This window comes from Choloepus didactylus, chromosome 15, assembly GCF_015220235.1.
Source record: "Choloepus didactylus isolate mChoDid1 chromosome 15, mChoDid1.pri, whole genome shotgun sequence".
In the NCBI taxonomy this organism is placed as follows: Eukaryota; Metazoa; Chordata; class Mammalia; order Pilosa; family Megalonychidae; genus Choloepus; species Choloepus didactylus.
In genome coordinates this window covers 33,222,701-33,248,497 of record NC_051321.1, presented here as the reverse complement: position 1 = coordinate 33,248,497, position 25,797 = coordinate 33,222,701, and the positions used below count along the sequence as shown (strand labels likewise).

The 25,797-nt window shown below is 38.1% G+C and overlaps 1 protein-coding gene and 1 pseudogene across 2 annotated transcripts in view; one reads left to right on the top strand and one right to left on the bottom strand.

The window, feature by feature from the left end:
* The window catches only part of CWF19L1 (CWF19 like cell cycle control factor 1), a 28,397-nt gene extending 6,739 nt beyond the window's left edge, over positions 1–21,658 (bottom strand). The window contains exons 1-10 of one of the 2 annotated variants that reach the window (XM_037804691.1): positions 21,545–21,658; positions 17,934–18,018; positions 16,898–16,976; positions 16,024–16,125; positions 13,872–14,086; positions 11,765–11,883; positions 8,143–8,227; positions 6,378–6,518; positions 5,422–5,536; positions 4,636–4,715 (exon numbers count right to left, since the gene is read on the bottom strand). In XM_037804691.1, the coding sequence (XP_037660619.1) occupies positions 4,636–4,715; positions 5,422–5,536; positions 6,378–6,518; positions 8,143–8,227; positions 11,765–11,883; positions 13,872–14,086; positions 16,024–16,125; positions 16,898–16,976; positions 17,934–18,018; positions 21,545–21,567 (1,044 nt within the window). In that variant the 5' untranslated portion in view covers positions 21,568–21,658. The remainder of the gene's footprint in view (positions 1–4,635; positions 4,716–5,421; positions 5,537–6,377; positions 6,519–8,142; positions 8,228–11,764; positions 11,884–13,871; positions 14,087–16,023; positions 16,126–16,897; positions 16,977–17,933; positions 18,019–21,544) is intronic. The other variant, XM_037804692.1, reaches the window with a different exon arrangement.
* Positions 21,659–22,897: 1,239 nt separating this feature from the next.
* LOC119509864 lies at positions 22,898–24,485 on the top strand (annotated as a pseudogene).
* The last annotated feature ends 1,312 nt before the right edge of the window (positions 24,486–25,797 follow it).

The window sequence follows — 25,797 nt, the reverse complement described above, 5'->3', positions numbered from 1 at the left end:
ATCTGTTGGGCAGGCCAGAAAGTGCAGTGAAAAAAGGTTTTTTGGAGTCTTTCCAGACCCTCTCCCAGGGCCCACTGGACCTGGTCTATGCCTTTTACAAGGGTACCCAGCCTTGTTTTGGCTGGAAAACACTGATGATCCAACTGTCGAAGGAGCTGTAATACAAACCCAATCAATAACAAAATCCTAGACAGGAGAGAAAAACCGACCCCATCAAGATAATCAGATATCAACAAAAAAATCACAAGGCATACTAAAAAGCAGGAAGATATTGCACAAAGGAACAAATTTAGAAGTCAGAAAAGACACAGAATTTGGAACAACCAATCAAAGATGTTCAAATTTCCTAAACAAAATTCAACAAGATGGCTAACGAGTTAAGGATATCATGAAGACAATGGGTGATCATAAGGAAGAATGTGAAAGAATACTAGAAAAATAACAGATCTTATGGAAATGAAAGACAGTATAGAGTAAATAAAAAATACACTAGAGACACACATTTGAAGAGGCAGAAGAAAGGATCTGTAAGCTAGAAGACAGAGCATCAAATATGAACAGACAAATGGAGAAAAGTATGGAAAAATCTGAGCAGGGTCTCAAGGAAATGATTGACAACATGAAGCACACAAATGTATGCACCATGGGTGTCCCAGAAGGAAGAGAAGGGAAAAGGGCCATGAAGAATATTTGAGGAAATAAAGGCTGAAAATTTCCCAACACTTATAAAAAGACATAAATATGTAAATCCAAGAAGCCCAACACACTCCAAACAGAATAAATCCAAACAGACCCACTCCAAGGCACATACAAATCAGGCTGTCAAATGCCAAAGAGAAAGAGAGAATTCTGAAAGTAGTAAGAGAGAAGCAATTCACCACATACAAGGGAAACCAAATAAGACTAAACAAAGAATCAATAAGGAAACAGAGAACCTAAATAATATGATAAATGAAGTAAACCTAAGACATATGTAGAACATTATACCCCAAAACAGCATCATATACAGTCTTCTCAAGTGCTCATGGAACATTCTCCAGGATAGACCACACGTTGGGTCACAAAACAGGTCTCAATAAATTTTAAAATGATTGAAATTATATACAAAGCACTTTCTCTGATCATAATGGAATGAAGCTGTAAATCAATAATAGGCAGAGAACTAGAAAATTCACAAATATATGGAAGTTAAACAACACACTTAAACAATCAGTGGGTCAAAGAAGAAATTGCAAGAGAAATCAGTAAATATCTCCAGATAAATGCAAACAAGAACACAATGTATCAAAACTTATGGGATGCAGTGAAGGCAGTGTTGAGAGGAAATTTACAGCCCCAAATGCCTACTTTAAAAAAGAAGAACGATCTAAAATCAAATACCTAACTGAATACCTGGAGAAACCAGAGAAGGAAAAGCAAACTAATCCCAAAACATGCAGAAGGAAAATAATAACAAAGACTACAGCACAGATAAATGAAATTGAGAAAAAAAAATAGAATTAACAAAACCAAAAGTTGGTTCTTTGAGAAGATCAATAAGATTGAAAAACCCTTAGCTAGACTGACAAAGACAAAAAGAGAGAAGATACAAATAAAATCAGAAATGAGAGGGGGGTTTTTACCAAGGACCCCACAGAAATAAAAAAGATCATAAGAAGATATCATGAATAACTCTAAACAACTTAGATGAAATGGACAATTTCCTAGAAACACACGAACAACCTACACTGACTTGAGAAGAAATAGAAGACTGAGCACATCTACAAAGTTAATTTGTCAGATAACTAAAGTACCTCTAAGCCTCATAAGCACTAAAGCATTTAAAAAATTTTTACAATAACTATTTTTTATTCTGTTAGCCTTTTCTTTATGTCAGGGGGTCATCACCACAAGTATCAGCTTTTATTTTCTGATTTTATATGTGATGTGAAGGTTTCTAGTCTGAACAGCCCCACAATGCAGTACTTGCAGTTCTTGTGAATAATCACTTGGCCCAGTCTCGTCCCTTCCTTTCTAATTTAAACCTTCTAATCTGTTCTATGCTTAGATTATCTCTAACAATGTATAAACAGAACTTGAATGTTTCTCCCGTAAGTAAAATGCATGGATTTTGCAGATGTTATTTTGGACTCTTAGCAGTCTTTCCTAATTTGTGTGGTCATGGACCACCAGCACAGTTTTATGTACAACTCTTGTGGAAGGTATGGCAAAGACAAAGAAAGCCAAGAAAAAAGTGATAAAAGGAGATCAAGAGGAATGATTACAGAGGGGGATCCCAATAGCTTTGCCAGACACCCAGGTCACCACATGTTCCCAAGAGGTTTCTACCAGACAAAGACATTTACCAGTCTGGATAAATGTAGAATTGATTACTAGATAGGATCTGGGCTAAAATCTTCAAGTTCCCTACTTGGGGTAACACAAGTAAGACCTGAGATGCCTTTTTGCCTCTCTAGCTTCAGGCCTAGAGGAGAAGCATACATAGTGGTTTCCTTGATCTTCCCCTAGGCCCTGAGCTAGATACCCTGGTGAAAGGTGAATGGAAAGGAAAGGTCATTTCTCCCTGAGGCCTAGAGCAGCACTGAGCAAAGTCACCTACTCCAACTCTCTTTTCCTTATGTGGAATCTTGAATTTGCTAGGGTTTCCCAAATGAAGGCAGCCCAAAGCCTGCCTTCTACAAGTTGTGTAGATAGAAGAATGGCACAAACTAATCCAAAGAGGAAAAAAGGGTCCAAGAGAGATAATCCAGAAAGGGCATTCCTATTCAAGCAAGAGTTTTCTACTTTGCTCTTTTTCCCACTGAGATGTCCATCCACAGGCTCCATGGACCAATTATGTCATGGACCTTGACCTTATTAGTGCTCCCCTAGATCTAAGAATGTGCCACTAATCAGGACCTGAAAAATAAATGTAAAACACTGGGACTTCTCAGTCTGAAACAATGAAGGCAGGAGTAGGATGTGACTTAAAGTCTAAGATGAAACTGAGACTCTAGTTAGTCTGTTGGAGGCCACAATAAAAGGCCCTCAGATTGTTAGGATAAGCTGAGGAAAAGGCCACTCTTAGAAACCAAAATTAGAACAAATCAATGAAAAACATATAAAAGCATCCATCTGCAGAAGAACCACATACTAGGAAGTGGTTTGTAGATATTTCCCTCAGAAGCCTTGGGAAACATCCAATTCTAGTCACAGATGACTAGGGTCCAACTTTAAGCCTGAATATTAAGCTTTCTTAATTCTAGGTGAATGCGGAAAGAAAGATAATGGTCTTTATAAAGCCCAAAGAAATGAGAGTCAAAGAATATTTAATGTTTAATAGAGCCCTGGGGAAGTCTCAAATAGACTGACTTTACTGTGAGATACACTTGGTTTATCAGTATTTTCCACAGCCTGAATAAAATCATCCTCAGTATTATCCAGTTTTCCGAGTCTGTTCATGCTTACCAAGCAACCTAATTATTATCCAGAGTTCCCAGATAACCCACACCAGGAATGTGGATATGGGTGATTCTGTCACTAGAAAGCTATATCTTCGACTACAAGGCAAATCTGAGAATTTACCACTTTAGTCTTTCATATGATTAGTTAGTGTGAATCAGTTCCCAGCATTAGACAATTTCAGATAAAAATTAATAAGCTCAAATTTCTGGATCTGAAGCTCTAACAAGAATATTAGTATTTTTAATGCAATCTAGGTATATAAACAACAGAGGACTCCCTTTTTAGGACAAAGAAAATCTGTTTTAAACAGAAGCAACTCATTGCTACAAGTAGTATGGACTAACAGAGAGAGTTCAAGAAGTATATAAAAGCATCACTGTCAGGGATTCATACCTATTTGGAAAAGAGGGAGGAAAAAAAGTGAGAAATCTTGTAAAACTGGTTCTACAAACCACAGGAGAATGACTATAATCAAAAAAGACAGACAATAACAAATTCTGTTAAGGATGTAGAAAAATAAGAACTCTTATTCATTGCTGTTGGAAATATAAAACGGTACAGTGACTTTGAAAACTCTTGACAGTTTCTTAAATTGAACGTACATTTACCTTACAACTCAGCAATTCCACTCCTAAGTATCTACCCAAGAGAAATGAAAACATATGTCCACACAGACTTGCACGTGAATGTTCATAGCAGCATTATTCCTAATGGCCAAGAAGTAAAAACAACCCAAATGTCCAATGGATAAACAAAATGTGGTATATCCATATAATGGAACACTTTCAGCCATAAAAAGGAATGAAGCTCTGATACATGCTACAACGTGGATGAAACACAACAATATTATCCTAATTAAGAGAAGCCAGACACAAAAGATCACATATTGTATGATTCCATTTATATGAAATGTCTAGAAAACGCAAGCCTATAGAGACAGAAAGTAGATTAGTGGTTGCCTGGGGCTGGAAACAAGGATTAATGGTAAATTGGCATGAGGGATCTTACTGGAGTGAGGGAAATGTTTTAGAACTATATTATTGTGATGGTTGTACAACTCAGCAACTTACTAAAAATCACTGAATTGTACACTTAAAAGTAAGTAAATTTAATGTTATGCAAATTATGCCTCAAAAAGAAGAAAAACACAAGTTTCTCCTTCCCTGTAAAAGGTTCATGGAAGTAACTCACATGTGTGCCAATGTTGACCACCAAATGTTTTTCTACTTCAGGGCTGGCAAGGCAAAACCAACAAGGTCCCGGAGGCTGAGCTTCAAGTGGAAGAAAGTCAAATGTTACTATGATACAAGCACTACAGCATATAATCACCTTTAGAACTTAGCTTTGTCTGATCTTTCTATCTTGCAAAGACTGGTATACAGCGCTGCCACAATGGGCTGGGCCAGTTACGCTCCTCACTATGACCTCCCATCATCATTATCAAGGAAATTGAACCTCTTTAGAAAAGTTCTGCATTTGTAACCAATCTACAGGTAGGTGATCCACAAACAAGTAACTACATACTGACTAAAGCAGCGCATAACTGGTAGCATGCTTCAGTGAAAGAACACTTATCTGGGTATCAGAAGTCCAAGGTATGCTTCTAACTAGCCACATCACCATGGTATTAAGTTTACCCTCCCATAATCAGTTTTGAACTAAGGGGATGGGAAGAGAGTATCTCAGTGAAATAACCTTAAAGTCTTTCCTCTCAGTTTGATTATTCTATTATTTTATGAAACTTCACAATGGTTTTATAGGTCCTTTACCTCATCAAGTTTTACAAACTTACAGGAATAGCCTCAAAACAGCCTCAAAGTCAGGCCATTCTTTATTTTATTTTTATTATTGGTCCTAATGACTCATTGAATACTTTTCCTCTGCCAAAAGAGGCTCTCTCAGCAATACCACTTCCGAAACAAGACCTGAAATAACATTATTGCTCACACAGGAGACATCTGGAACCAAGGTACTTACGAGGTTTGCGAGGCTGTTTAGGGTGAGGAGAAGACTTGTTATCTCTGCCTGTGGATGAGCGCTTCCTTCCCTGCTTTTCACTTAAGTCAAAGAAAAATTGACAGGCTGACTCTTCCTGAATGGCCGAAAGGTAGAAGAGTAAATATTACTCAACTAACCTTTGGACAAGTAGCCAGACATTCATATACAAGAGAACATTCCTCCCAGTCCTTTCTGCCTGTGCAAGGGAAGAAAAATTATCTCCCCAAACCTAATGCCTGGACTCAGCCATACTTTTTCAACACTTATCAAAGCTACCACCAAATTCATCTCTATGGAAAAACAAGTTAAAATGCCAAGTTATAGAGCAATTCTTGACCAAAACAGAACAATATAACCTTATCCAAATTCTTTTTCCTTTCTCCCTCAATTAGGGCCATAGTGCAGTACTACAATTTCATAGGTCAAACAAGTTTAATCCAGCTTTAATAAAAGAGATGAGAAGGCTGCTTATAAAGAAAAAAGAAAAAAAAAGTCTGAGTCAGCAGACCATGCTTACTAGGTGAGGGAACTTGACTTCTCTTGCTTTAGTGGAAGAAAATTTTCAGAAAAGTCTGCTATTAACAAAATCTCTTCTGAGTGAATCTTACTTACTACTAGTATTCATCATAAAACAAGTTACATTGCTACCAAGTAGATGGATCCTTGTCTGAAGAATTGAGAATGGATAATCAAGTTTAAATGAAAGACAACATGAAAATGTTATCAACAAACTACAATAAAAAATACTGAGCTTACTTGAAGTCTAATGCTTTCTTAAAATCATCATGATTTCCCGAGGAAAAAAAAAGATTTAGATATAAAGGAGTAAACTAGTCTTATGTACTAAACTACAAGGAGAAAAGTACATCCACCAGGAAAAGTACATCTGTAACAGGCAATCTTGCCCAGAAATGCCACCCCTCATCAGAACATACCTCAGGGGCAGGAGTTTGCTTTCCCATGGATGCTTCCTTCCCAGATTTTCTGTAAGGGTTTTCAGTGACATCCACAGGCTGTTTTACCAGTTCTGCTACATCCATTAGTTTCATGGGAATGATACTGAATGCATAAAGATACTTCGGAGAAAAAACCAACATAGTAACTTTACAGGAAATACTGTTAATCCAAATGTAATCATCCTAGTTTGTTGTGAAGATTTCATAGAAAATTTCTAAAACTGAGCAAAATTAAAAGCGCAGCAACCAGCCCATCTGTGGCTCAGAGAATACACAGTAAGTCAAATGCCAACCCAGTGACCACTGCAGGGGCTGGCAGGGCTGACATGGGCTGATGAAGTAACAAGCAACATATCAGAATCCCAGCCCTTTCACAAATCAGGGATCCTTACCCAGAGGAGGGAATCCTGACAACCATCTCTGCAAGGCCCAGGGGGACTTGCTCCATAACCCTTGAAGACAAAGGACTTCTGTGTCTGAGCCCTTTATCTTTCTATACTTTCTCCACAGAATCATTCTTTTTTAAATGAAAACTACAACTGGACAATTTAGGGTTTTCCCCTCTGATAACTATACAAATTTTGCTGTACAGCTGGTCAATTTTCTTAAGGACTAGTAGCAAAGAAGTAAATATTTATATAAATATCTAGAATCTTGGACTAATGGCAAAGAAATTGAAAACTTTAGATGAGGTATGAATAGGCATTCAACCTCACTACTACTGATCAGGGAAATGCAATTAAGAAACAATGATACACTATTTTTCATCTATCAGGTTGTCAAAACTTTAGTAAAAAGGTGACACTACCCCATGAAAATGTGGAGAACAAAAACAACCATACACTGCTGCTTAGGTATAAACTGGAATAAAACTTTGAGACAAATTTATTAATGCTTCCCAAATTAAAAAATGTACACACCCTTTGACTAAAATATGCTTATGGCTGAGGCTAACATGTTCCTGATAGTAAAGAAGCAAACTGAAAATACTGTGGTTTCTATTCCAATTTAAGAGGACAGTAAAAAAATTAGAAATCTAAAAGTTGCTGAGAATGAATTGGGCTTCCAAGCTTAAAATATTATGGGAAAAAATAAATACGTATGTGCCTATCTTTATGTACATTGTCTATGGCATGTTATAGTGGAATAATCTTCAGATTATTTATCTCCCTATTTTCCCATTTGACTGACTGCTCTGATCTTAGCTATCTCAATCCACAATACCCTGCTTTTGGCCCTAAGAATCAGAGATGCTCTCAGGGAAGTGAGAAAAATAATCTACTTCTCTGATATTTCATCTACCTGTACTGCTTTCCAATACAAAGGTAGATTCCAGGTTATCACTAAATTTCCCAAAGCCAAGGAAGGCTTAGGTAAATCCTTGGGAGGATTTTATCATTTCTGCTAAATGAAGTTGCTAAAAGAAACAAGCAAGAGTACGGTCTGGGGGCAAACTCATGAATACCAACACAGACAACCACATGGATGTGGGAGAAAATGAACACCGTTCATTTCAAATTTTGCCTTTGTTTCACTGAGCCTATCTTCCCAGGCTCTTCCCTAGAATCTCCTGGGAAGAACTCAAGGAAATGCGACCTTCCATTACAGATCTTAGAAAGGAGTCGCTGAGGCTGCTGGGACCTTGCAGTGGGGGAGAAGTGACCCAAATGCTGATCTAGACAAGAGGAACATTTATCAGACAGACAATGAGTATTAACCTACCACCACATACTCAAATCTTTACCTTTTTCTTTTCTGGGTTTCCAACGTTTGCCAAAGCTATGAACCGGGTGGCATGCTGTGCACTTTCCTGTAGAACGATGTGGTTTCTATAACATATTTGAGAGACAACAGGTTACAAACAAACTTTACATTTGATTTGCAATTAAGAAACTGTGCAAACTCCGTGGAGCCATGAAAAGAGCCTAGGCCCTGAGTCCACCACTGCAAGAAACAAAATCTCAGATTAAGTTACCTACGTCCGTGGTAGGATAGTAGTCCCTCCCTCACAGGGCTGTTGTTAGGGAGAAATGAGACCATGTAATGGAAAAGCACAAAAATTCCAACTTTTGCCTCTAAAAGAATTGTAAAATTGGAAAAATGTTGATAACTGCTGAGGCTGGGTGATGGGTACATAGAGGTCATTATACTATTCTCTCTTCTTTTGTGTAATTAAAAACCAGAATAATAAACCAAAAGGAAGTTAGCTGTAAGTGGAAAGAACTTGCCTCAAATAGTAATATATAGTATGACTGTATTTTTCTAGGAAAAGTATTAAAAATACATGCATGTCTATGTTTCAAAGGAAAAATACAGGGATTACATACATCAAAAGAGTTTTTTGAGCTTTTTTATGTTTTACATGTATTCTACATTAAGCAACTATTATTTGTAGTTTAAAAAGAGATGTTGTGGCATGATATACATTTATTACTTTTAGTAAGTTGACCAATAATATAGATGCAGATCCTCTAGAGGCCTTTACATTCTTCATGCTATAGAAATTTACTGAATCTACTACAACACCATTTTACATAAATACACAAATACATATTTTATATACACATGATTGAAATGAAATAAGCCAAAATATAGTCTATTCCAATAAAACTTGTGTTTCTTTAAAGAGAATAAGCACATTTGTTGTTGCTAAACAGGGGGCTGGTGTCTATATTACGTGAAAATTGTGCTGATTCACACAAATTTTCTCTAACTTTTAAAATGACTGAAACAAGTTTTCTCACAATTAAATGGAAGCTTTAACAACATATGATAGCAACAACATTAAGGAGAAACAGCTGAATATCCTGTAGTAGCGTCTTTCTTTAGTGCAAGTAGCAAATAGTGCAGTGGTCTTAAGACCTGCTAACTTTCTAGTATTAAACTAGCCAGGTGTGGGAGGCAGAATAATGTACTTCATAAAGATGCCCATGTCCTAATTGCTATAACTCGTGAATATGTTAGCTTACATAGCAAAAGGAAATTAAGGTGGCTGATGGAATCAAGGTTGTTAATCAGCTGACCTTAAGATAGAGAGATGATCTTAGATTATCTGAATAATCTTGGATTAATCACAAGGGTCCTTAAAAGTGGAAGAGGGAGGCAGAAAAGAGTCAGAGAAATGTGACTATGGAAGAAGGTCAGAGTGGTGGGAAAGACTGAATAAGCTGTTGCTGGCTTTGAATTCAGAGGAAGGGGCCACAAGCCTAGGAATATAGGTGGCCTAAAGAAGCTGAAAAAGACAAAGAAAGAGATTCTCCCCTACAGCCTCCAGAAAGGAACACAGCCCTGCTGACACCTTGATTTCAGTCTAGTGAGACTAAAGTCTCTATCAGACTTCTGACCTACAGAATTGAAAAATAATGAATTTCTATTGTTTTAAGCTACTAAGTTTGTGGTAATTTGTTAGAGCAGCAATAGAAAACTAATATGCCAGGGAAACGACAAGTACAGACAAAGTTTTATTTTAAAATAAAAAAGATGATTGGTGAAGAAAGCTACCCCTGGATGGTATTTTTAACTATGATTAAAATAGATGTTTAGTAGAAGCAAATGTCTTTAAGGACCCACATTGTAAGACTGCAAGGAGGAAGCACAATTCCCACATTTAAAGTTTGTAAAGCATGGGCTGACTGTTATTCTAGATGCAAATGGTGGTAGTGATTTAACTATACTAGTATTTTTATTATAATAGCTACTGATTTTATTATAGCTTTGGTTAAAAAGTTGTACAGGATTGACTGTTATGTTTTTTAACAGCTTTATTGAGAAATAATCCACATACCATACATTCAACAATTTAAAGTATACAATTCAATGGCTTTTGGTATATTCACAGTATTGTTCTAACTCTAGAACATTTATCACCCCAAAAAGAAACCCCATACCTATTACCATTAACCTATTGACTGCTAGCAGTCACTTCCCATTTCACTTCTGCCCTAGGCAATCACTGATCTATTTTGTATCTCGATGGATTTGCCTATTCTGTTCATTTTATATTAATGGAATCATACAATAAGTGGTCTTTTACATCCATCTTCTTTCACTTGGCATGTTTTCAAGGTTCTATGTGTAACATGTATCAGTACTTCATTTCTTTTTCTTGCCAAATAATATTCCATTGTATGGTTATACCACTTTTTATTTATCCATTCATCAGGTGATACATATTTGTGTTGTTTCCACTTTTTGGCTATTATGAATAATGCTACTATGATCAAACATGTACAAGTTTTTGTACAAACATATGTTTTCATTTCTCTTGGAATAGAAAGAGAATTGCTAGGTCATAAGGCAACTCTATGTTTAACCTTTTGAGGAACTGTTAAACAGCAGCTGCACCATTTTACATTCTTACATTCTTAAGAGAGTTCCTATTACTCCACATCCTTGCCCACACTTGTTATTATCTGCCTTTTCGATCAGAGCCACCCTAGTGGGTGTGAACTGGTATCTCATTGCGGTTTTGATTTGTTTCTCTAATGGCTAATGATGTGAGCATCTTTTCATATGCCTGTTGACCATTAGTAAATGTTCTCTGGAGAAGTGTATATTCAGATCCTTAAAAGTTGCACAGGTTTCAAATAGTTTATCCCAACTCTATTTATCCCATAAGCTCTGCTTTTAGTGCATGGTTTTAGAAACAGGAGGTTTTTCTGGAATGCAAATAGGGTGATGTAGCAGAACAATCTGTATTTAGGCTGTGGGATTACGGAGGAAGGGCAGTTCTTTTCTTCTTTTCACTCATCTATATTTTTTGGACTTTCAATAATAAAGACATATATTACTTTTGTAAAACAAGCAAAAAACAAAAAGGGAAAAGATTTTTATACATTACTTTAGGGATTAATCATCCCTTTATCAGTTAAGATAATTCAGAGTTAACTTTATTGAACTCTATCACTTATAAAACACTGGTTTTATTTTCTCTGCAATACATCCTTAAAAATTCCACCTCCAAACTTAAAAGAAAGGAGGGAGGGAAGAAGGGGGAAAAAAAGATATAAATTCTTGATTCCTAAACTGAAATACTCCTTAAGTGATTATACGGAGAACCTGAATTTTCATGACTATACAAAGAATACTGGTTTGACCTGATTAAAACAGGATCTAATGTGCTACACAGAGCTATAATGATTAAACAGCATTGTTACCTCAGCCCTCAAACCTTTAAGGAATCTTATAGTACAATTCCTTAAATTTCATATTAGGGAAAAAACTCAGAGACGTTAAATGATTTGAGTCATTCATTTCAGTGTCTGAGCAACCAAAAGGAACCAAGATTTCATATGGCTAAAAATGAATGAGAAGTTTACACAGAAGATCCCAGGCACCGTTTTCAAAAAGCCAAAAATGTTACTTACCGATACGGAAGCCTCTCATAATAGGTCTTTTCTAAAGCAGCAAAGTGATATCTTGGTTTCAAGCCTGTGGCAAGACTAGAAACCAAAGCAGAGCCACATTTTTTGGTATCCACTTCTCCCTGTTAAACAGGAATTCATTTGTCTATAACAGAACTAACACATATCAAGAAATACCAAGACTCTTGGAAATGTCTTTGAAATTTATATGTGGTCACAAATATGGGCAGTGAGATTTGCATAGTGAATTGCATAGTTATGGCAATCAGAGAAATCTCAAACACATAAGGGGAACCGGGCTATTATGGATGCAGAAATAGGAACAACTGTGCGAGGCCAGAGGCTAAAGGGTAAGGTATCTTCTCTATACTAGTACCCAAAACATGATTTATTGAAACCTTTTTTTGGCAAGTAAGCTCACTATCTGGAGCCCCCAGACTGGTGCTTCTGTAATTTGCTGTGTAGTGCGTCTATAGTTCTGAAAATGCCAAGTCATGGTCAATGCAGAAAATAAAAATTAAAAACCAGCCTTCAGGGTTCCTAGGACTCAGAATATTTTGTACGGAATATTCAAGGATTTCATTACATAAGCACATAATCCTTTATTTTCCTTCAGTCAAGGAAGGGCATGGTTTGTAGAAGGGCACAACTGCCCTTTTTAATAGGAAGTTTGTCAAAAGTCAGGGTTGTTCCCCAAGCATTACTGCATTTCTAGCTTCTATTAACAACCAATTATGTGATCATTCATCCTTAACATTATTTATGAACTCTATTTGAAGAGAATGTATTAGCTGGCAACAAAGAAATTATCAAAGCTATTTTCCACTAAGTAAAGCAGTAACTTTCCTTCATCTCATGCTTGCCTCCTTCAGATTTCTGCTAAAGGGCAGGGAATTGGGCCCTAAGGTTAGTTCTAGTATCTTATGATCTGGCAAACTATTCTGTTTTTACCCTATGCATATCTTTCGTAATTATGTATAAAACTTAATCAAAATCCTCTTTTTGCACCCCCAAAGTGACAGGGTCTCATTTTTCACATTCTTTCTTACAGAGTACCACATGTACTCTTTCTCCCTTCCATCATTACCTTCACAGTCCTTCTCTGGATCTTCCCTAGCTTTTCTATACCTTCTCTGTGCTACAACCAGTGATGCCCCTTGTATTCCAGGCCAAATATAGCAATGGGTTTGTGGAAGGGGGTGATACTGTTGTCCTTTTTGCTTTCAACACCCTCCCTAAAATGCCTGGCATCTTGTTGGCCTTTTTGGCCACAGACATTTTGCTGAAGTGGGCAAGGAGTGGCCTATAGGTCCCTTTTCTGGATCATCACTGATAACTCTGAATCCATTAATTGAAATTTCTTCTTAATCACATTCTTACATTTCCCTTCAGTGAATGTTTTCTGCTTCAGCTTTATCCAATGCTTTCTGTCCTCACATACAACTTTTCAAGAGCTGATGTTTTCTGCCCTTATATACAACTTTTCAAGATCTTCCTTAGTCTCACTTCCACCAATGTAGTATTTCACTCCCCATGATAGTTGTCACCCACCAACACGGTGTGCATCCTCTTCTAGATTATTTATAAAAATATTAAGATCAAAGGCAAGAGTGAGTTCCAATGCATCCCAACATTAAAGCTTCCCCATTAAGGAAGCACGACGTTTTCAACATCTTGCTTCCTATCTTTAAATATATTTCCTCAATCCTACAATGATTCAATGTTTTAAAATATTTTGATAGCCAACAAGCTATAATTTGGAAGGAAGGGGAAAAATACAACTGCAGAGCCGCCATTAGCAGTAAATCTCTTCACTGAAAGTTAGTGAACCCTCAAAGCATATTAAGAGGAGGCTTGAGAGAGGGCATTTGAAGCACAGAATATAATCATTCATTTATGATTAAGACTTCAACAATCTCATCTATGAATCCCAATTTCTTATGATTGACTTTCTGCCTTGGTCAGCTTTTTGGTATCCTGAAAAAATTCACAAAATCTTTCTGCTGAAGAATATCAAGAGCTAAAATACTCAATTTGAGAGAAAACAAAAGCCCAAATTAAGCCAATACAATTTTCTTTTAGAAATTCCAAGTGAATAAGCACTACTCACAGAAGAATTCCCAAAGTTCCCCACATATTTTGGCCATGGGGATGTGAGTAAGATATCAACACCCTTAAACTGGGATGTTGAGCACAACATCATTTTCAGAGAAGACACATCCTTGGAACTAAAACTGTAACCTGGGACTGGCTCATTCAAAGACTCTGTCCCACTGAGGTATACAATCTGCAGCCCCGACGTTCCAGTGAAGACACCTTTACGACCTGGGTTGAAAAAGAAATGGGTAAGTTTCAGTCAAACCTTCAGAACGAAAATGTCATTATGGTGTTGAATCTCTCTTCCTATGCCACAGCTCTCCTACCTCCCTGCCATTCTACATGCCTGAATGGATATAAATTCTCCTGTAACCCACGTGGGGCTGCTAGGTATCAGTGTTGAGTGGCTATAACAGTACTCCTATTCAGTAAGTAAGAGCAGCACCTCCCAACTGGCATGCTAGTACAGGTAAGTCAAGGCTCCTGGAACCCACAGGCCAGTCTGTTATTCCAGGTGCCTTACAAGTATCGAAAAAAGTTGGGAAGAACTGATTAACAAAAAAACTTTCAGCATCCTACAGGAGACTCTGCATGGACTAAAAGAAACCCAGAAACCTGAGCACAGGGAAGGTATAAATTATGTTCAAATAAGGAGAATTCCATTTCTATGGCCTTACTGTATAACCTTACTAGATATATACAGTTTACTTGTAGATTTCTAACTAGCAGTTTCCTTCTCCACTCTCTCTCCAAGGCCACTAAGCCCTATAATTGCCAATGCTCACTTCTCTTAAACTACGCTCTCTTCCTTTTGAATCTATGAACTTGAAAATACCTTTACCTCTCCAAACACTCCTCTAATCACTTTCACTTCTCTTTGCCTACGAAAAATATATCCCAGAGGTACCATTATCTATTTGCTTCCCTTCTCATTATATTTCTTCCTTGGCAATTTCATCTTCTCCTCAGCTTTATTTTTCATCTTTATGAAACCAACTCCCCCAAACTCACACTCGCTAATATTGTCCTTGTTTATATACTCTAGAAAGAATTGTCACTTACAACTATACGTTGGATGTCCTACCAGCACTTCAAGTTCAATATGTTCACTATCAAGCTCATTGTTTGTTCCTCCTACTGGATCTCAAAAAATCAATTTCACACAAATAACGAAAGTACCCATAAACTATCTTAAAGCAGTGCTTATAATCCAAATCTAATAACTAGACTGAGAACTGCCATTAAGTCAGGCTCATGTTAAGATCTACAACAAGATTTCAAAATGTATACCTCACAACTGTGGTGTTAAAAAATAACAAGCAAAACTCCCACCCTCAAATTTTTGTTTAGAGGATCCCCATACGATGGAGCAAGATGAGATTTACACATGAAGGTCACAGCCAGATATAGAGAATAAAGACCAGGATGGCTATGGCAGGGGGAGGGAGGGGTTTTATAGTAAAGGAAACTCAGAAGATTTCTAGAGAAATAAGAGACCAGCAAAGAATAAATGTGAAGATTAGTGAAGCCATTTTAGAGAAAAATGAATTGAACGATCCAAGTGGCAGTAGGACTAGCAGGTACAGGAAAACAGAAGCAAAACTGACAGTGGTTCTGAAATGGCCAGACACTGAGATTCAAGGGAATTGTGGAGGGAACAACTTTAACCTAAAGTTGAAGAGTAGACCTGGAATCAGAAAAAGGACAGAGAGTAAAAACCCCAACCAAAAGATCAGGACTAATAACCTGAGTTGCCAAATCTTAGAATGAAACCTTGAGTTACAGCTAGTTAGAAATCTACAAGTAAACTTTATATGTCTAGTAAGGTTATACAGTAAGGCCATATAAATGGAATTCTCCTTATTTGAACATAATTTATACCCTACACGGTATAATTTATGCCATACTGTAGTCAGGTATCTTATCCCTCAAGTTGGCTGAAAGAGTATATACTGGGTTGTGGGGACACAGGAAACCTGAGGAGAGGTGGGGGAGACAACAAAGGAAAAATGCCATCATCCTAAGGGCACAGACACAGATTTTGGAATAGAACTGCATTTTCTCAGGAAGTAATGGTAGAAGAATCCAGCCGCAAAATTTCCTGGGAGACTAATTCTTGGGAACATTTTATTATGCTTACTACAAACACAAAAATATCAACTTACCCAGATAAGTAATGTTTTCAGCTAATTCACACCCATCAGCATCTTGAAAATATTTTAATGTTTCCTGGTTATTGGCACCCAGAACATATGTCTGAATAGGAGCTAGTGAGAGAAATAGATATGACATCATATAGCTACCAGATATGCTTTAGAACTTGCGAAATGCTTCCCCACAGGAAAAAATACTCATAGCAAAAGTAAAGACTCTAAATACAAAGAATTAAAAATAGAGTGGTATGTGGGGTAAAAATACCTACTACAAGCTACGGACAAAAGTTAACAATAATATCTTAAAATTCTTTCATCAACAGTAACAGGTGTACCACACCAATACTAAGGGCCAATAATAGAGAGAGATAAGGGATATGGGGTGTTCGGGGTTTTCTTTTTGTGTGTCTATTTGATAATTTTCTTTTCGGAGTAATGAAAATGGTCTAAAAGTGATGATGATTATACAACTAAGTGATGATACTGTGAGATACTGATTGTATAATTTGGATGGAATATATGATAAATGAATATATCTCATTAATGGAATCCCCAGGCTTCTTATAGAAGACGGTCAACATCTAATTAGGAAAATAAAGACCCTAAAGAGCTTAATAAAAAACACTGAAACTGGAAAAGGAAAGGACATTTGTGACTGCATTATTTACTCCCTGCCTACTGAAAAGAGTATTATTTTTCTGGAGCTAAATCAAACCAAATTCAAAATATGAACAGTTGGACTATGTATAGGCATTCTTCTCAGCATAGTGCAGAGCTCAAAGGGGAAATTCTTAAATAACTAATACATGTAGTGAAAATCCAGCAAGAAATGCAACACCTGAAACTTTGTTAGCAGTTATATGTTAAATAAAAATAATTTGTATACCTTTCTTGATGCCGGTCTTATACTCCTCCCATTCAGCACCCAGGGTGGAGCCAAAGAAATTTCCTACACATAACAGCAGCTAAAATGAGTTTTTTAAAACAGATATGAGCTTTTTTTATACCAGTCAATACATAATTGATAGTAACATTCAGCTTATCATCCGTCTTAACGATCTCAAACTAGGTTTTTATTCTTAACCAAATAGCAGAATTTCAACATACAATTCTTTAGCAGCAATTGTAGTAGCTGTTCTGATTCTATAAATTACCAAATCTTGGCTCACTGCTGTCAAATTCAAGTGGGGGTGGAAGACAGCAGGCCAGGGAACTGAATCGTCAAACAATGCCAGAATTTGAGTGCTCGTTAAATACTCCCAGTCCCACTTTGCCACTCCATGATTCCCTCCACCATCCTTCTCCTTCCTTCGTGCATACAGTGACGGGGAAACAGACCTTTGAAGAATCCCTCTGTGAAATACAAAACTTAAAATATTAGATACACTGAGGGATACAGGGCATAAAAGACATGTTTCCTGCCTGCTGTCTTTACTCAACTATTAACTCAATGGACAAATTATCCCAATGCCTAGAATACTCTTTTATCCTCCAGGGGTTTAGTCCAGTTGGCAACCATACACAGTATTTATGTAGTGCTCTTTAGTTTGTGAAGCATTTGCACATGTTATCTGACTTAATCCACTCCATATACCCAAGAAATAGATTTGTGCTTCCCAAACTCTACTGGTCAGAATCACCTAGGGAGGTTTTGCTAGCCTGTTTTTAGTTTTTTGAACAATAATAAAGTAACAAGATCCAAATGTAAAAAAGTATTTTTAAAAAAAATCTACAGTAAATAGGTTTCCCTTCCCCCACTATTCCCCAGCTACTAAGTTACTATACTCACTAAAGGAACTCAATATACCAAAAAAAAAAGGACAGTAAGAATGTGTTCAATCAAGTAAAGAAGCCCAAATTTCATTTTAGTGTGTGTTTGACTACAATAGTAAAATTAAATTCAGTAAAAAGAAACATCTTACATCAAAGTTTCCACTTTTCTTCTGAATTGTTCGAACTCTATTGAATACAACATCAAACTTTCCTTCAACATCTCCACAAGCCAAGCTGCAAACAAGAGATAAATGTTAAGGAAATCGAAAGTACGATTTGTTTTGTATGACTGCGTGGTATATGAATATATCTCAATAAAATGAAGATTAAAAAAAAAAAAAAAAAAAAAAAAGACATAATGCTGAGCAAAATAAGCCAGGCACAAAAAGAGAGATATTGTATGTTACCACTAATGTGAATTCTGTGAAAAATGTACAATGTTTTATACTGTAGAATGTAGGGGACCTAGAGATACCAATTAGTGGAGGGGGAATGATAATCTAATAAGAACAGATAAACTATGGAGGGTAATCTCAATGTTATGGGAATGCTCAGGAATGATTATGGTTTGTAAACTTTCTTGGATATAGTAAGATCATGTTGGAAGCAATAGAGTTATTTTAGGTTTTTTTTTTCTCTTATTCCTTTGTTTTCTTAGGGGTTGTTAATTTTCTTGGGGTATGGTAGGAACATGTTGGAAGCAATGTAGTTATTTTAGATTATTTGTTTTTCTTACTCCTCTGTTTGGACATGGTTTATTAATTTTCTTGGGGTATGGTAGGAACATATTGGAAGCAAAGTAGTTATTTTAGGTTATTTGTTTTCCTTAATCCATTGCTTTGTTTGAAATGTTGTGGGGTTTTTTTGGTTGTTGTTTGCCTGTTTGTTTTTAATTTTTTGATAAACAAAGTTAAAAAATTGAAAAAAAATCAGTAGAAAAATGGGAGTAAAAACTAAATGACAAATAGGGTGGGATGGGGGGATGGTTTGGGTATTCTCTTTTCACTTTTATTTTTTATTCTTATTCTGATTCTTTCTGATGTAAGGAAAATGTTCAGAAATAGATTGTGGTGATGAACGCATAACTATATGATCATACTGTGAACAGTTGATTGTATACCATGGATGACTGTATGGTTTGTGAATATATTTCAATAAAACTGAATTAAAAAAAAAAAAAATGTTAAGGAAACTCAGGAAACGCAAACAGGACTGCCAAGTCTGGTAAACACTAGTCTTCCTGAGAAGTTCAGTGCATGTGAACTCTTATGACTGCTGGACAGCTACAGCTGAATGACTCTCAACACCTCCAACTCACCATATCTAAAATTTAGTTTATCATTTTCTCCAAAATTGAGTCTACTCCTCCTCACTTTTCAGGTTCTGTGGATGGTTGCTGACAATCATCAAGACTCAGAAATCCTTCATCTGGTCACTAAGATCAATCAATCCCTCTTCCAAAACAACTTTTACATTCATCCTGTCCTTTTTATTTGCACTGCCACTGTTAGTATGGAGCTTCAGTCATCCACCCAGTGAGCATGTACTGGACACTTACAATATACTGAGTACAATATGCCAAGCACTATGCTAAGAATGTATTAGGAGTACAAAGAGGAGTAAGATTTAGTTCAAGCTTCAAAGAGCTCACAATCAGGGAGGGGGAATATTCTGATCATTCTAAATTTTTATGAAGGGCTAGCAGTTATGGGACAGAGAAGATAGAGTAAGGTGGAATGGCCCTATGTAAAGAAGTAATTTATTCTATCATCTAATTTCTGAGTTTTTCTAATTATGATTTGTATGTACTGTAGTATCTGTTTTATCACCATGTCTTTCTGGTGTGCTTTTATTGTTTATATCACTGAACATTTTTAAGCAGGGAAAGACATGATCATACCTGTTTTAGAAAGACCATTTTGGTAATGGAGTAAAAAATGACCTGTTGGAATAAGCAACTATAAGCAAAAATATCAACAAGAAGGCCAACAACAAATAGAGATGGGGAGGAGAGAAAGAGATGGGAAATCGTGAATGGGGAAGATTTTGACACAAATTGGATTGGGGAAGTAGGATGGGACATGAAGGAGAAGGAGGAATGGAGGATGACTGCAAGACTGAGCAACTAAGAGTCCTGTAAAGGCAATGGCCGAATCAGTTAAAAAGATAATGAGCCTGGTATTGGACACAGAGTAGAGATTACACTTACTTTCTTCTAATGCCTCCTCTTCTTCCTGTTCACCCTACATAAGCCATCAGCTTAATGTTTTTTCCTCAGAAACATTAAGAGGTTGTCCACTGCATGCAGAACCACAGCCATCTGCAAGGCCTGGACCTCTCTTTCCAACAATTCCTCCAGATTTCCCTAGCAGAACCCTTCTTTCCTGTCAATGTGGTCATTCTGCATCTCCACCATTCCCTGGAGTAGTTTTCTCTCCCAGTATGTCCTTCCTATCACTCCTCACCACTCCACTCCCTTCCGAGTCTAAGTTTTTCCCAAAGTTAGCACATGCCTGAAGCCTTCCTGATAGTCTCAGAAGTCACTACCTTCTCAAAACTTTCAGAACCCCACGTATCATTTCAGAGCAAGCTCAATCATAAACTATTATGCATTTTTATTTATCGTCTGAACACCACCTCTTCTAAGAAGCTGTTCACAGTCCCTATCAGTCACCAGTTCCTGGTGCTCCCATAAGAGCCTGCACTTCCCGTATAATAGCAGTTGTCACATGGTATTATAATTGTTTCTGGGAGAGTCACTGTCTAGTTTGTACATGTCAGGGCACCTCAAAATTCATCATCTCCTCATATAGGCCCTCTTCATGTATTCCCTATCCTACCAGAAACCTAGGACCAGACAGTGTCAATTCCTTCCACAACCAAACCATCACCAAGCTCTGTCAATCTCATCTCTTTAATTAACCTTGAATACTAACACTTCTTCCCAGCCATCACTCTTCCTAGTCCTAACTGCCCTCTACTTTGGCTTTAATCCGTTCTCCACGTTGCAGCAAGAATAGCTTTCCAAAATAAAAATTTGATCATGCCATGACATGCGTAAACATTCCGCAGGCTTACCAGAGCTCAATCCTCACTTCCCGAGGGAAGCCTTCCCTGATTCCTCACATTAAGCCAAATATCCCTACCACACACCGCCCCAAAACCGTGACCTTTTCTTCGAAACACTGATCACTATTGAGATTTTACATCTAACTAGATGATTTGAAAATATTCGTTCATCTAGTCTGTAAGATCCATTAAGACACTCCATCTGTGCAACGCCTAGCACAGTATCTGGCACACTGCAGTTGTTCAAAATATTGAATGAGTGAAGTCCTCTTCACCACCCCGTCGCTCCCTTCCCCCAAAGAAAGTGCGCCAGAGTAAGCTTCCTATTCATCTATCCAGTTCATCACCGTCCCCAGCGTCCAGCATTGGACCCGAAGTCTACAAGCATTTGGTTAATAAGGGGAGAAACGAAATGGAGATTCGTGTCAGAAGCTGGGATGGCCTAAGATGGAGGAGATTTGACGCCTGGAGCTTCCGCTTCTCTAAAAGAGTGTCGCCAAGAGAGTACTCCCTTTGAGGCGAAAACGGCCGGGAAAAGAGGACAGACACGGCCAGAATAAGACGTCACCGCAGATTCCCAGCCCCTCCCGCCTTTTCCTGTGCCTTTTACCGTCATGAGAAAGACCCCGCCTGTGTCTACACACACACACACACACACACACACACACACTTCCTATTCAGGGTCACTCACAGGCGAAGCGGCTTCTGAGCCATCGGTTCCAACAGCCTGGGCTGGGACCACCACCGAATTCTAAGGTTCCGAACCCGCGCTCTTCCGAAAAAAAGCGATCGCTCTTTAACAAAATGTCAGCTCGCCCCAGCCAATGAGGGCCCAGCTCTCTACGGAGAACGCCGAGGGACAAAAATGTTTTTCAGACAGTTTGCCTTGAAAAATTAAAAGAAAGGAGGAAGGGAAAACAACAAAACGAAATCTAATGATCATTTTTCATTTCGGGGCAAAAATAAGAAGTTATTGAGTGGCTGAAGAGTTTCGGGCACAATGTTGGGCCCTAACCTATCAGTCTAGTGAGGAAGACAGTCTCTCTCCACACACAGTTTTAAAAATGTTTTAACCTATCGAATTGTGGAAAGAATAATGGCCATCACCTCGATTCAATAAGTGTCAGCACGTAGGCAAATTTGCATTTTCTCTCTCTCTCTGTCTAGGTGCACAAGCACTTTTATTTTCACTGAATCATTTGAAAGTAAATTGCAGACATCATGAATCTTCATCCCCCATATCTGTGACAATCTCCTAAGAAAAAGGACATCCTCCTAAGAATAAGGACATCCTCCTACATAACCAAATTACCATTAACACACCTAAGAAAAGTCACATTAACTCAACAATATCACCTAATATACATTCTACTTAAATTTCTTTTGTCCCCACAAATTTATAGCTGGGGTTGTTCTCATTCAGGATCCAATCAAGTTTGATAAAATTATAGAGAAAGCCCCTGGGGCCCCTCAGAGCCAAAAAATCTATGCCCTACTTTCTCTTTGAACTCCCTCTTGAGAGCTTCTTAAATTTGAAATCCCCACTAAGGCGGCCAACCCTGACAGCCAAACAAGCCCCTAATTACATTGTTTTGACCTAATACCAAATAAAGCCTGCCTGCCCTAAACCCACCCTGTAAGATGGACAAACCCCTGTCCAATCAATAGGAATCAAGCAAACTTCTTTTTATGTCTATATAAATCGCCTGCCATTCCTAGAAGCTGCTTCCCTTTTTGCAGGAAAATTTTTGATGTTCCGAATAAAATGCCGTGATCTGCAAACCCAACTCTGATTGGTCTTTCAGGTTTCACAGTCTCCTAATTTACAGTATCCTACCTACCTTCTTGATTTTTTTTCATGGCATTGACTTTCTTGAACCGTTCAGGAGACAACATAGATACAAAGGAAAAAGTTCCTGAAAACCGAAGGGCAAGAAGTCTCCTCAAGGGCATCCAAGTAATTAAAAAACAACTAGCTTTTTCACAACAGGTTTGCCACCAGAACACAGGTGTCATGAAAACCATCGCTGATTCTTAAGCCAAAATGGGAAAGGAAAAGACTCATATCAACATCGTTGTTATTGGACACGTATATTTGGGCAAATCCACCACTACTGGCCACCTGATCTACAAATGTGGTGGAATCAACAAAAGAACTATCAAAAAATTTGAGGAGGCTGCTGAGATGGGAAAGAGCTCCTTCAACTATGCCTGGGTCTTGGATAAACTGAAAGCTGAACACGAGTGTGGTATCACCATTGCTATCTCCCTGTGGAAATTTGGGACCAGCAAGTACTATGTGACCATCATTGATGCCCCAGGACACAGAGACTTTATTAAAAACATGATTACAGGCACATCTCAGGCTGACTGTGCTGTCCTGATTGTTGCTGCTGGTGGTGGTGAATTTGAAGCTGGTATCTCCAAGAATGGGCAGACCCATAAGCATGCCCTTCTGGCTTACACACTCGGTGTGAAACAACTAATTGTTGGTGTTAAAATAGATTCCACTGAGCCACCCTACAGCCAGAAGAGATATGAGGAAATCGTTAAGGAAGTCAGCACCTACATTAAGAAAATTGGCTACAACCCTGACACAGTAGCATTTGTGCCAATTTCTGGTTGGAATGGTGACAACATACTGGAGCCAAGTGCTAAAATGCCTTGGTTCAAGGGATGGAAAGTCACCCGTAAGGACGGCAATGCCAGTAGAACCACACTGCTTTAAGCTCTGGATTGCATCCTGCCACCCACTTGTCCAAGTGACAGATCTTTGCATCTGCCTCTTCAGGATGTCTACAAAATTGGTGGTATTAGTGCCGTCCCTGTAGACTGGTGTTCTCAAACTGGGCATGGTGGTCACCTTCACTCCAGTCAACGTTACAACTGAAGTAAAGTCTGTACAGATGCACCATGAAGCTTTGAATGAAGCTCTTCCTGGGGACAATGTGGGCTTCAATGTCAAGAACATCTCTGTAAAAGATGTTTGTCGTGGCAATGTGGCTGATTACAGCAAAAATGATCCACCAATAGAAGCAGCTGACTTCACTGCTCAGGTGACTATCCTGAACCATCCAGGCCAAATCAGTGCTGGCTATGCACCTGTGCTGGATTGTCACACAGCTCACATTGCTTGCAAGTTTGCTGAGCTGAAGAAGAAGACTGATCATCATTCTGGGAAGAAGCTGGAAGATGGCCCCAAATTTCTGAAATCTGGTGATGCTGCCATCATTGATATGGTTCCTGGCAAAACCATGTGTGTTGAGAGCTTCTCTGGTTATCCTCCTCTGAGTTGTTTTGCTGTTTGGGATATGAGACAGACAGTTGCTGTGGGTGTCAACAAAGCAGTGGACAAGAAGGCTGCTGGAGCTGGCAAGGTCACCAAATCTTCCCAAAAAGCTCATAAGGCTAAATTAATATTACCTATAACACCTGCCGCCCCAGTCTTAATCAGTGGTGGAAGAACAGTCTCAGAATTGTTTGTCGTAATTGGCCATTTGAGTTTAATAGTAAAAGACTGGTTAATGATAACAATGCATCATAAACCTTTCAGAAGAAAAGGAATGTTTTGTGGACCGTTTTCTGTGTGTGGCAGTTTCAAGTTATTAGTTTTTAAAATCAGTACTTTTTAAATGGAAACAATGACTAAAAATCTGTCAAAGAATTTTGAGATCCATTAAAACAAAGTTTAATGAGAAGAAGAAGGGGAAAAAAAAAAAAACCAACTAAATCATTAAATAAGGTTAAGGAAGAACCACAAAGTTCTGATTTTCTCCACAACTTTCTGAAATGCTTTGTTAGGAAATACCAAATTCCTTTCCATGTAAACGTCGGTACTTTGCTGGCACCCTAAGTACGTGGTTTTTCAACTTTTGGGGTCTAATACAGCATTTCCCAGGAGTGATACTCAAGACTGAATCTTAAAGAAGAGCAGAAGATTGCCAAACCTGGGCAGGTAAATTCCAGAAATAGGAAACAATAGTAATATATGAAAACTTGTCCATGGAACTCTGTACTATCTTTACCAACTTTCCTGTAAATCTAAATCGATTCTAAAATTAAAAGGTTATTAAAAAAAAACAAAAAACCACATCCACGGGAATTTAAAGTGAAGATAGTTGAACACAGTGTAAGTGTAAGAGAAGCAGGAAATGAAACAGAAAAAAGAAAAAAATAGGGGCCTTGTATCCATGCTGTGGCAACCCGTGGCCTGAGCAAACAGGCCTGCAGATCTTTGGTGCACAGCAGTCTGCGTGACCTAGGCAGCTAAATGTTTAACCTATTGTCTTTGTAAGCCAGTAAAGAGAAAAAGGGTAAATTGACCTTCAAATGTAACTTTATGGGAAGCAGACAAGAAGTGAGAGACTCCTAAGTCTCACAAAAAGAGCAAAATGTAATTGTTCAAATGTGATCCCAGTCCTTCCTGCACCACCCCTCAAGTCAGAGTGACCTGTTCCTCCATCTGTGCTCCCCCACCCTTAGGAATGTCTTTGTCTAAAACCCTTATAAAAGGGCTTGCTGTTCTCTGAATCACGCCGCCGATTTTCCCTGCAAAAGTGGTGCCTGCCCAGCCAGAGAAAAGCCATTTGAATTCTCCCTCCCTGTGAGTAAGCCCCAAATAAAGTCCATGTTTCAGCAAATGCTGGGCGTTCTCCTTGGTCTTTTGACTGGTAAAGCCCCCCTCGGGCTGTAACACATGCTAAGAAGTCTGGTTCTTTCAAAGAGGCCATGAGAAGTCACTAAACAATTCTAAGCAGGAGAAGTAATGTGGCCAGTTTACATTTTAGAAAGATTGCTCTGACTAGCAATAGTTCAGAGCAAAGGACACTATATGGTGGCCTGGAACAGAGATAATAGAAATAAAAACAGAATTAAGACCTCTTTTGGAGGTGGAATTAGGGACCTCAGGCACCTTCCTAGCTACTAACACTCAACACTAGGTAA